The following is a 12342-nucleotide window of genomic DNA, read 5'->3' on the forward strand; positions in this document are numbered from 1 at the left end:
TAGCTGCTGGCTTTTAATATTTTTTTTGGTGGAATCCCTCTTTAAATATTGATATTTGCACTGTTTAGCACTGAAAAACGGCCATTTTAGATACGGTCAGTAAAAAAAAAAAAAAAAAAAAAAAAAAAGTGGCTTTCAAAACTACACCAATTTGTTTGACAGTGTTAAACTACATCTTTGTCATACCTTGCACTCAGATCAACAGAGGCGGCTCTCCAATTAGGCATTTGCTTAAAGCCCCGCGGCCACCCAAGGTGGCTATGATCAAATCACCGGTGTCAACTGTCAAGGTCTCATGGAGTGTCCCGGTCCAGTGGCAGCAGCAACTGGATGACAGCGTGAGGAGCATTGATAGTTGCAAAAAACTATTAGATAAGCACCTGAACAACCACAACATAATCTCACATCAGTTGGATGCAAGTTTTTCTTCAACCTCTCCTACTAAGAAACTAGGACACCCTTGGCTTAAATGATCACAACAGGTCATTGTGTAAGTCATATCAAAGCATTTAAAATTCAGTACCAGTTGTCTTGAATTAACTAGCCCGTTTGCTCAAGGCAATCTTGTTCTCTAAATACGGATGCTAAATTCCCAGACTGAACTTTCATACAAACCTTTAGGGGGGTGGTTTTTCCATGTTCATGCTGCTGATGATGTTTCAACTTCTGTTTAGTTACAAACGCTGCTCGACATCCAGCAGCTGAGCAACTGAAAAATAAAATTAAAATAATTATTAATAACAGGTCAATTGATGGCCCATTTACTATTGCACGGAAAGAGGGTCTGGTATCAGACTTACACACAATTCTTCACACCCTGATGCTTTTGCCAGTGATCATGTAGTTTGGATTTTCGGATAAATTCCTTCCCACACCCTAGCTGGTCGCATCGAAATGGTTTCTGTGACAAAAACAGCAATATACTGTTAAAATACCCAACTACAAAATGTTGTCCATACTAAAAGATAGCTTTTAACAACATTTAAAACAGCTGTTAGACAAAGGTACTTGTACTCCTAGATACATCAGTAAATTAACCATGTCAAAAATTCATTTTCCGATGTGTATAAATTACCACTTTGAGTGGAAGCCCCTTGTTGTTTCACCAGGGGCGTAGCTATAGGCATCTCAATTGTGAACCATTCCCATGTGGCTCCCCTGTGCCAAATCCATAGTACCGGCACGGTGCAAGGAAATGAGGCAGAGTGAGATTGTGTGGTAGTGCAGGAGGGGAGAAGACAGACTCCCTGTGCCATATACCAATCAGCGGGGGGGGGGGGGGGAGGAAAGAGGACCCATCATGGGGGGAGGTGTTAACAGATTAGATACTGGTAACCATGCCCCCCCCCCCCCCCCAATCACTGAGCCTGATCTGCCCTCCTGTCCCTTTCACTGGTCAGTGGGAAGGTGTAGAGGATTACCTGTCAAATGAATGAAATTCATAACACCACCTCTTCACTGAGCCAGCCATGCCTTCCTGTGCCATACATCAGTCAGTTGGAGGGGGCAGAGTACCCCACATGGGGAAGGGGATCCCGAGGAGGCTGAATTAAAAGTCACAGGGAGGGAGAGAGGGTCAAAGTATTAAAATTACATCCAACCACCTACTATGGCTGACCTGGGTCCTGCTGCCCCTCCCTAGATAAACAAAAAAACATAGCAGTGGCGGAATGCCAGGGTAGGATGCTCACTGTTGCAATTAGGCCCTGGCATTCTTCAGTGTGGCAGCCCCAAGACCGCAGGAAAGGGGCAGAACATGTGAATACACATAATAAAGGGTAATGCGTCTTTCATTGAGGCCCTGAAGGGTCTAGCTACACCTGTTTGACCCCAATGGGAAGATTCATTCTCTACTTGTCCTGGTGGCCTTTAACAAAACTGAAAAAGGTGATAGTTTCACAGGTGTCACCAGAACAGGAGGCAAGGGTGTTAAGTCTTCTGACAGTGGGATTCCTGTTGCAGTGACAACTGCTTAAGGTGAAATTTCAACCTGGCTCCTTCTGCAGTTATATTCTTGTGTCATGCATAGCTATAAGTGCCTATATGGTTTAAAATGCAGTAACACTGAACCACCCTGCTCTGCACATGCTCCGTTGCTTCATTTTTAGGCACTGCCAAATTTATAGAGGCCCATCTGCTGACAGCCTCAAAGCAGAATTAGACCTTCCTATTCTTTACAGCCAAGGAAGCTGCCGATGGACACCTGATCAGTTTATAACACCAGCTAATTTGATGGTTTGACAGTCAGTTGAAGATTTAAGCAAATGTGAGTTAGCAATTCCAATATTCCAGGAACATAACTTTTAAAGCCATTACATCTATGAGGTTTTAGGATTTACTTCTACTCAGGGACACTAGGCTTCAGCAAGATGGCAGCCTCCAGCAAGAACAGAAGCACTGCTGGAGACAAGTTACACCACACACCAATTCTCTTTATAGCCTAATGTAAAATGTTCCTTGCACACACTGGAGTTATACTTTACTAGTAACCATTTTCAGGACAGCCCATGAGATTAGCACCTCCAACAGGAACCACATAACCACCACACTTGAAGAAGCCGTCTCTGCTTAACTAGTCAGTTTTAAACAAGAACTGAAGGATGAAACCCTAAGCATACACAAACCTTAAAATAAAAAACATAAAAGTGTGGGAACCTTGCTGTCCTGGAAACAGTGTTACCAGTAAGTTTAACTCCCCGGTCCAGGGGCAAATCCAGGAAGGTGGTGGTCAATATTACTAACTGCAAGGCTCCCAGTGCCACTTGCTGCTATGGGATGGTGGGTCGGCAAGCCCAGATTGAGGATTGCGGGTGGGGAACCTGCAAGCAGTGTGAACAGAGTCTGCACTAGAGCCCATACTTCCTGTATAGCGCCGGCTCCTGTCACAGTCGGAGCGATACCAAAATGTAGGCCACCTGTGACAGAAGTGATACATGAAGCAGTGGCTCAGGTCTCTACTACAGCTGCATGCTTCCTCTAGCGCCAACTCCTGCCACTAATGCTCAGGAACCAGCCAGAACAACCTACCAAGAGTAGCCGCCCCAGAGGACAGCCAGGGGCAGGCACATCCGCTTGGGAGACAGCAGCAGCCAGCAATACCAGCAGGAATCTTGAAGTAGAGATTGAGGTCAGTTAATGTGCAGATAAACTGCAGTGCATCAGTGTGAAAGCAGCCTTAGACCGCTTTCACAAGATTGGGCCACCAGTTTTTCCATGTGGACCTATTAAGACCCTCCATTCCCCTCTATAGGAGCAGCAGATGTAGACAGATGTGTCAGTTTACACCTGCCTTTCTCCAATTCCTTTGGTTAGATCAAAGGGGCCCATAGATAAGAGCAGGCTGTGTCAGCATCTGCACATGCAGAGTGCACATAGACCTGTCGCCTGCCAGTGGCTACCAAGTCACTAAAAGGGCCCCCCCTCGCACCTCAAAAGGTTAGGCACCCTCTGACAACAAGGTCCATAAAGACATGGCTGGGAGAGTGGGATGAAGAAGATTGACTGGCCTGCACAGAGTCCTGACCTCAACCCGATCAAAAATCTTTGTGATCAATTAGTGTAGCGTGGAGGCTGCGAGCCAGGCCTCCTTTTCCACATCAGTGCCTGACCTCACAAATGCGCTTCTGGAAGAATGGTCAAATTTTTATTTTAAGTGTTAAAAATCATACTACTGTGTCCACAATTTTTTTTTCTTGAAAAAGCAGAATCGTAACGCGAGATTAACAGGTTAAATAAATGAGACGCCGCACTAGAATAGTCCCAATTAATGAATCAGGTTGATTGATTGAACATCATGATGATATGTTTCCATAGTTTAAATTGGTGGGATAAATCCTTATGACGATACCACAATGATACTCTCCAAGAAGCACACCGCCACAAGAGAAGAAAAAAAAAAAAAAAAAACCCCCACGCAAGCAAAACTAGTCATGTGGCTGTAGCTAGTGATGGACGAACTTCCGACGGGACGTTTCACGAATGTGGCCAAAAAGTTCAAACCGCAAGGTTCGTGGCGGGCCCCATTGACTTTAATGGCAGGTGAACCTTAAAAATCTCCAGGTCATATTTTCAGCCACAAAATACTTACTAGCTGTGTATATTCCCACAACATGGACACTGACATAACAAAAAGTATTAAGTGAATCTGGGATCGACAATGAAAAGCATTCTTGTTTTTATCTGTGAAATTTTGACAATTCAGGAGTGCATAAAGGCCATGGAGGAGAGGCAAGGTCAGGGCAGGCTATGAAGGGGTGCAGGAGATGATCAGTGCCACACTCAGGGCAGCGCAGTCCTGTGCCAGTGTCCCAGTCTGTGCTTGAGCCCCTCCCTCTGCCCAGCCCTTACCCCCACAGGTGCCAGTCCAGTGCTGATCCTCCGTCATGATGCTGGCACTGCCTGCTGATTGGCTTCGCCGCTGCCATCTCCCTCACTGTCTGAAACCAGCACCGCGATAGAGAGAGTACAGACACCAGCAACTCGCTGCGTGACCCAAAAATATGACACCGCTCAACCTCTTCAAAACAGGAGGTTATGGGCATATAGTATGGTGTGCATTTTTTTGTACAAGGAAGTGAGCCAAAGGTAGAAAAAAGCTCAGTGTGCTAGATTAAATAGTTTATAGAGTTATGCATATACGTGGTCTACTGTCACATGTGTTGAACTCCGAGATCCATGCCTCATTCATTTTTATAAATGTGAGGTAGTCACTGTCGTGAGCTAGGAGTGCGCCTATCTGTCACAATCCCCCCTGCTGCGCTGAACATCCCTTCGGACAGGACACTGGATGAGGGGCAAGCCAACAGTTCCATTGCAAATTGGGCAAGCTCTGGCCAGAGGTCAAGCCTGCCCACCCAGTAGTCCAGGGGTTCACTTCTCAGATCATCCACATCGGCCATTAACCCGATGTAGTCGGACACCTGTTGGCCTAGGCATTCCCTGATGCTGGATCCGGATGAGACCTGTCGATGGGTCGGCTGAAAGAATGATCTCATATCAGAAGTCACCAACATCTTCAAACCACCCTCTTCTTGCAGGTGCTGTTGGATTGGTACCCGCAACTCTGAGTGGGAATTCCTCCTCTGCCAGGGCACGCAAAAGCAGAATGCAGCATTTCTCGAAGCAAGGCCTGTAAGTGCTCCATTCTGATGCCCTCTGTGATGGTGGTAACATTGCCACCATTTTGTGTTTGTACCGGGGGTCCAAGTACGTTGTCACCCAGTACTGGTCCTTGACCTTTATGTTTTTTATACGGGGATCCTGTTAAAACACTGGAGCATGAAGGCCCCCCATTTGCACCAAACTGGAAGTGGTGTGGTGGCCTGGCTCCTGCTCATCATCCAGGATGTCGTCCTCTCCTCATCCACGGGCAACAGGGATCCCAGAAAGGTTTAAAGCATGCTCTTCTTGCTCCTCCTCATTCGCCCCAGCACCATCCTCCTTTGAGACAAGTCAACAGGAGTCAGAGTAGCCCCCCCCCCCCCCCCCCCCCCTGGGAATTTATCCAGCATTGCCACTTCTTCATCTTCCTGCTCTTACACGGCTTGATCAATGACAGGACACAATGCACGCTCCATAAAGAAGGCATAAAAAGGTACGAGGTCACTGATGACACCATGGCTGCGACTGACTAGTTTGGTGGTTTTTTCAAATGGCCATAGAAGTCTGCATGCATTGCGCATGAGCAGCCACTGGCATGGTAACCCCCCCCCCCCCCCCCCCCCCCCCCCAAGCTCCCCAGAACCTTTTCTGCCACAGAGTTCATACAGGTAGTCATCAACTGCATGTTTCTGCTGGAGCAGCCTATCAAGCATATAGAAGGTTCCATTGCGTTGGGCAAAATCGCAAATAAGACGTCTGAGTGGCAGATTGTGTTGCCACTGAATGTCAGCAAGGCGAGCCATGGTCGTGTAAGATCTTCTGAAATGGGCCGATATTTTCCTTGCCTGCCGCAAGATGTGCTGGACCCCAGGGTATTTGACAACGAATCACTGAACGACCAAGTTTAAGACATATGCCATGCATGGCACGTGTGCAATTTTGCCCTGTTTCAATGCACTAAGCAGATTGGCACCATTGTCACACACCACTTTACCAACTGTCAAATTGAGCGATGTTAGCCACTGATCTGCCTGTGAAAGTAAAGCTGAAAGGGGTGCAGGGCCAGTGTGGCTCTTGGCTTCCAGGCACAACAAATGCAGCACAGCATGGCAATGTCTCACCTGGAAGGTCAAATAGGTTCTGGGGAGCTTGGGCGGCGCAGCAGAAGAGACGCTAACAGCGGAAAAGGAGGAGTCGGCCAAGGAGGAGAGGGAGGATGGAGTAGGAGGAGCCAGGCCTGCATGCAATCCGTGGCGGTAAAACCAAATCTACATGGGTGCCAAGGGTTACATGCTTGACGGCCGTCAGAAGGTTCACCCAGTGGGCAGTAAAAGTGATATACCTTCCCTGCCTGTGTTTGCTAGACCACGTGTCTGTGGTCAGATGTATCTTGGCACCGACACTGTGCCAGAGATACATTCACTTGCCGCTGAACATTGCCATATAGCTCCGGGATGCCCTACTGTGAGAAATACTTCCTGGGACCTTCCCTTGTGGTGTTCCAATAGCCACAAATTTTTGAAAAGGCCTCCAAGTCCACCAGTTTATATGGCAGTAGTTGGCAGGCCATCAGTTCTGACAAGCCAGCCGTGAACCATTAGGCAAGAGGGTTATCCGGCGGCATCATTTTTTTTTTTTACGCTCAAACATTTGGCCCATGGAAGCCTGCCATTTTTTTATTTTTATTTTTTTTATTTTACACACAGAAAAATGCAAGGACGGCATGATGGAAGGTGGAGTGGACGACAATTGTGAGGAGAGAGGAGAAGGAGAAGAGGCTGGACGGTGAGAGCCTGGAGTGTGGCTTTGTGGGTTCCGTTGCTCCCACTGGGCTCGTGATGGCAGCTCATGTGCCTTCTTAAGGCGGTCATCCCTAGGTGAGTTACATAGTTAGTAAGGTTGAATAAGGACACCAGTCCATCCAGTTCATCCTGAGTGAGTGTCTACAATTGTCCCTATCCCTGTACATTGCACACTCACATTGGTCCCTGCCCTCAAGGAGCCCACAATCCAAGGTCCCCATTCATATGCTAGGGCCAATTAGCCTACCTGCATGTCTTTGGATTGTGGGAGGAAACCGGAGTACCCGGAGGAAACCCACGCAGGCACAGGGAGAACATGCAAACTCCAGGCAGGCAGTGTCGTGATTGGGATTTGAACCAGCGACCCTTCTTACTGCTAGGTGAGAGTGCTAACCACTACACCACTGTGCTACCGCGTTGGGCTTACCGCGACTTATGCGTTGACTGCAAAGGCTGCAGATGGCAACACTATTGTCAGCAGTGGACACGTTAAAAAAAAAAAAAAAAAAAGCCCACACTGCGGAGCCATGTGCCAGCATCCTGGGAGTGCCAGATGTGACCGTACATGGTTGATGCCTCACTCCTGATATATTAGTAGTCTACTTTGTCCCTCCTGTGCAATATAAGTTACGCCTGCTTCTCCTCCCCATCTGCTGGTCCATATCTCCCTCTGAACTCCCCTCTTCCGGGCACCCATGCAACATCACTAGACACTTCATCGAAGTCCCCTTACCCACCGCTATAATAAGATCTCGGAGTAGGCAGCAACACCGGGGACCAACCTCCTCCTTGGGCTGATCTGGGTACTGTCGTCAGACTGCTGAGTGGCGGTTGTTGCTACCTCCTCTTCCTGATCCAATGCCAAGAGTGGCTGCGCATCAGAAATGTCTTGATATGGATCGGAACATAATTCCTGTGACTCAAGCAGAGGGTATATGGTGGTGTTGGTGGTAGTGTCTTTGGGGGTGCATAGAGCAGAAAGTGCAGAAGAGTAAGGCTGAGTGAGCCACTCAACCAAGTCTGGTGCGTCCTTTGACGTAATCGAACGCACCTTCTACAATTTGCCACAAGCCTGTTGCTCCTGTCCTACCCCTACCACCCCTGCAGAAGGGCCTGCCTCTTCCTCTGCCTGTCATTTTTTAAATGACCCTGTGACAAAAGTCTCTAGAGAAGTGCAGTATTTGTGGAAGAAGGTATACAACACCCCGCTTCAATCTGTCGTTTTGGGGGGCCACTGGTCTATCACGCCAGTTATAATACTTTTTTCTAATTGAGTTTGTTACCCTTTGTAGTATCGCTGCAGAACTGCTCAGCAGTCAATGCACTATACTATGCTTTTTATATTTTCAACTATTTTATACGTGTATTACACCCCTATATACTGCACACCAAATAGTATACCTATACCAGTCCTTAAAAAGGACCTTTGTGGACCTAATAGTAGCTAGCTAGTAGCTAGTGAATTGCAGACTGTCCCTGCACCAAACCGTCCCTCCCTACACCGATAAAAGACAGCTGCAGAATCGGTCAGCACTCAGCAGCACACTTAAATAGAATATACTTTCTTTCAAATATAGAAAGTATATTCTAACCCTATATACTGTACACCTATACCAGCCCTTAAAAGGACTTGTGGACCCAATAGTAATAGCTAGTGATTAGACTGACTGTCCCTGCTCCACACAGCGTCCTTTCCCTACACTGACAAAAGACAGAATGTAAAATGCCCGCTAGATCAGGTCTATTTATAAGGTCGGGGGTATGTCTATGTGCTGAAATGTCTTAAATGGCTTTCCTGTACCTCATGATGGATGAGTCATGGGTCAAAGTTCTTCACAATGTAAACTAATATGGCCGCTGCAAACAGCACCAGAAGTCCACGGTTTGGCAAATCGCGAACGAGCAAAGTTTGCCGACCGCTGGGCGAACCGCAAAGCCATCCATCTATAGCCCAACCAAGGGCATTACTTGCACAGAAGATCTTAGGAATAACACCGGATAGCTCGCTGCAATGAGGTCTCACACACCAGCACCATTGTAAAGTCTGTGACCATCTTGTTCAGCAAAAAAGGACAACCCCCGCCCCTCCCTTAACACACACACACACACACACACACACACACACACACACACTTGTCCTAGTAAGACATCATGGTCATATCAACAAGTACCCTCCTCCAGATGAGTGTCGTCATATGCAACGTTGTCAATGGGGTCTTAAGTAAGATCAAATTAGGATACAGCAGTAATCCTCATCACTCCCTTTTGGCCCAAGAGCGTGAATTTCATCCCTTCGCCAGATGCAACTCTAACCGCAATAGCACCTTCCGCTGAAATACCCACTTACAATACCTGCTGATACAAGGTCCCTTACTTCATCAGGAAGTAGCAAAGCTAAAACTCACAGCTTGGCTTCTGAAGAGCAACTTGAGGAAGAAGGGATTTTCGGATAGGTTGGTTCCTACCCTAGCAATTTATTCCAAATCTGGAAAGTTTTCAACTCCTGGTGCACTGTGTCTGGCAGAGCCTTAAGAGATTTCCATTTTGGAATTCCTGCAAGAAGGAGCAGATAAGGGCCTCAGTACCCTCAAAGTTCCGTTTGCCACTCTGGGGGTATTTTGAGAAATCTTGCTCTTCAGAACTCCTAGTGATCAGATTCAAGACACCCATCCGGTCCAGACCAGTAGCATCAGAAGCTGTCCAAAGTGGGACATAGTAGTTCTACAAGCTGACCGGGGAACCATTTGAACCCATTTATTTAGCCTCCGAGACCGATTACATTGAGAACTATTTTGTTGCCATGACAGCTGAAACAACTTGTGATTTTCAAGCCTCGTCAATCAGGGAGCCATTTTTTTCCCCAGACAAAACTGTTCTGTAGACAGAACCTAATTTACCGAAAGTTGCTTCGGTCCAAAATTGCACTCAAGTGATTATACTTCCTTCTTTCCCAATGGATTATAACAAAATGTAGGAAGAATTCAATACCTTGGATGTTAAGCCTTTAGTGGCTCCAAGGTAACTCAAGAATGCTTTTAAGCGGTCAGATGCATGGTTTTATGCTGATAGTAAGAAAGGAAGACCAGCTCCTTTCAAACTGAAGGAAGCTGCATGAGGCCTCCTGTTAAAGTTGGGAGGACTAGTTTCCTGTTGGGGGAGGAGCCATGATCTCAAGTGCTGTCCTGAAAGACTATTGGTAATCCTTAGACTTCACAGTAACAGTATTTCTAAGAGTCTCAGGACAGCACTTGGAGAGCGTAGCTCCACCCATTTCCCAGGAAACGCTGCAGTTATCACTTTAAAGCCTGGACACTGCCACCATGGCCTCAGTTGTTACCGAGTATCTCTGGCCATGCTGAAAATACATGAGCAGAACATAGCAACCACAAAACATTAATATTTATAAACATTTTATAAATGTTTATAACCCAAGGGATGGTCATTGGTGCTGCCCTGAAAGACTCGTAGAAATACCATTACCGGTAAGTCTAACTAAAGGTTCTCACCTAGTCTTTCAGGACAACACCTGGAGACGACAAACTACTGCTCTGCCTCAGAGCAGGTCCATCCAATGACACCGGTGGAATAACTCATCAATGTGGCCACCTTACAGATTCACCCTGGCGAAGCTCCAGCTTGTTCCTCCCAGGATGTAGCTACAGCCCGAGTTGAATGGGCCACTACCCCTGCTGGAGTTTCTATTTCCACATTCCTATAAGCTTTGTAGATAGCCATCCGAAGTCACCTACCAATATTGCTTTTAGAAGCTCCATAACCCTTAAGAGACCCAGAAAAATGAAACAAAAAATTGGATCTTCTAAACTCCTTTGTTACCTCTAGATAGCCTAAAACACATTTCTTTACATCCAGACTATGCAATTCTAGCGCCTGTTGGATTTGGACAAAACATTGTTAGAAATATCTCTAGAGCTCTGTGGAAAACTGAAGCAACTTTCGGCAAAAACCTGTCTGTCCTCAGTACTACATGATCAGGGAAAACTCAAGAAAGGCTCAATGATGGCGAACGTCTGAAGTGGAGTGACCCTTCTAGCCAAAGTTACTGCTCTCAGCAGTGCTAGTTTTAAGGACCATAATTTAATTGTGGCCTCTTCTGGTGGTTCAATGGGTCTTCTAGTCAGACCCTGCAAAACTACCGATAAGCATTTTCCCCCCAAATAGGATAATACTTAAAGCGGAGCTCCATCTTAAAAATATTAAAAGCCAGCAGCTACAAATACTGCAGCTGCTGACTTAATGCTTACCCGTCCAGGGTGCCTGCGATGTCAGCAGCAGATGACGAGCAAGCGCTCATCTCTTGGCCACCCCCGCCACTATCCTCGGTCAGGGAACAGGAAGTGAAGAGTTGCGGCTTCACTGCCTGGTTCCCCATGTCTGGGAACTGTGTGTGCCCCTGAAGACAACGGGGGTGGGGAAGAGCAGGCATCTGTGGATATTTTGGCCATCTATGCCCAGAAGTGGATGCAGATATCTGCACCCCCCTTCCCGCTGAAAAGGTGACAATTGTGGCACTGGAGGGGGGGGGGGGGGGGGAATCCGATGACTGGAAGTTCCACTTTAGGGTGAAGCTCCGCTTTAAAAAGGCACCGGTCTAGCTCTAGCTAGGGCCTTGAAACATGATCCATGAGTCCAGAGATAGATATATTTGATAGTGCAGTTAGCTGAAATTTCAAGGTGATTGCTGCCAAACCCTTCTCTATTCCATCCTGTAGAAATTCCAGAACAGAAAAAAGTTCTCCTTTGGAAGTCCTTCCCCCCCCCCCCCCCACACACAAAACTTAAGCATTTCCAGGTCTTAAAATAAATGGCCCTTGGGACCTTCTTCCTGCCATTTAGCCGGGTACAAATTAAACAAACCCTTATGCCATGTACAGACGAGCACAATGTCCGCCAGAAAAAAAAAAAAAAAAAAAGTCTGACAGGAGCTTTTCATCATATTCTGATCACGTGTATGCCCCAATCGGACTTTTTACATCAAATTCTGATGGAGCTAGAAATAGAACATTCTAAATATTTCTGAAGGGGGCGTGGCTTGCCGCATGGACAACATGTAGTGTCTCAGCTGCCAGATTCCATGGCTTCACTGCAGGCTCGTCAACCTAAATGGGGAAAGGAGTAAAAGAGGCCAAGGGGACAGGGGGATCCTGTCCAGGGGCAATTTGGGGCACTCACCCGATCTTCGGCCACGGCCCAGCACCGGCTGGAATCCAACATGGCAGTGGCACCTCCGTCCCGCTCTGAACCAGTCAGAGATTCCCTGGCTGGATCTCCGGTATGCCATCCATCCCCTGGGACCCAGGATTGCCCCACCAATATCTAGGAAGGCTGGGACGTGGAATCCCAAAATTAGATCCCTGCATAGCTACATGCACTCCCTTCCCACAAAATAATAATTCTAAAAAAACAAAAAAAAAAAAAAAAC

The 12342-nt window shown here is 47.0% G+C and overlaps 1 protein-coding gene across 1 annotated transcript in view; it reads right to left on the minus strand.

Moving 5' to 3' along the window:
- The window catches only part of LOC143935496 (P43 5S RNA-binding protein-like), a 107469-nt gene that overhangs the window by 59038 nt on the left and 36089 nt on the right, over nucleotides 1–12342 (minus strand). The window contains exons 2-3 of the mRNA XM_077459417.1: nucleotides 801–901; nucleotides 616–709 (exon numbers count right to left, since the gene is read on the minus strand). Of these exons, the coding sequence (XP_077315543.1) occupies nucleotides 616–709; nucleotides 801–901 (195 nt within the window). The remainder of the gene's footprint in view (nucleotides 1–615; nucleotides 710–800; nucleotides 902–12342) is intronic.

Source organism: Lithobates pipiens, unplaced genomic scaffold, assembly GCF_037356315.1.
Source record: "Lithobates pipiens isolate NorthernLeopardFrog02 unplaced genomic scaffold, aLitPip1_a1.2 Scaffold_28, whole genome shotgun sequence".
NCBI lineage: Eukaryota > Metazoa > Chordata > Amphibia > Anura > Ranidae > Lithobates > Lithobates pipiens.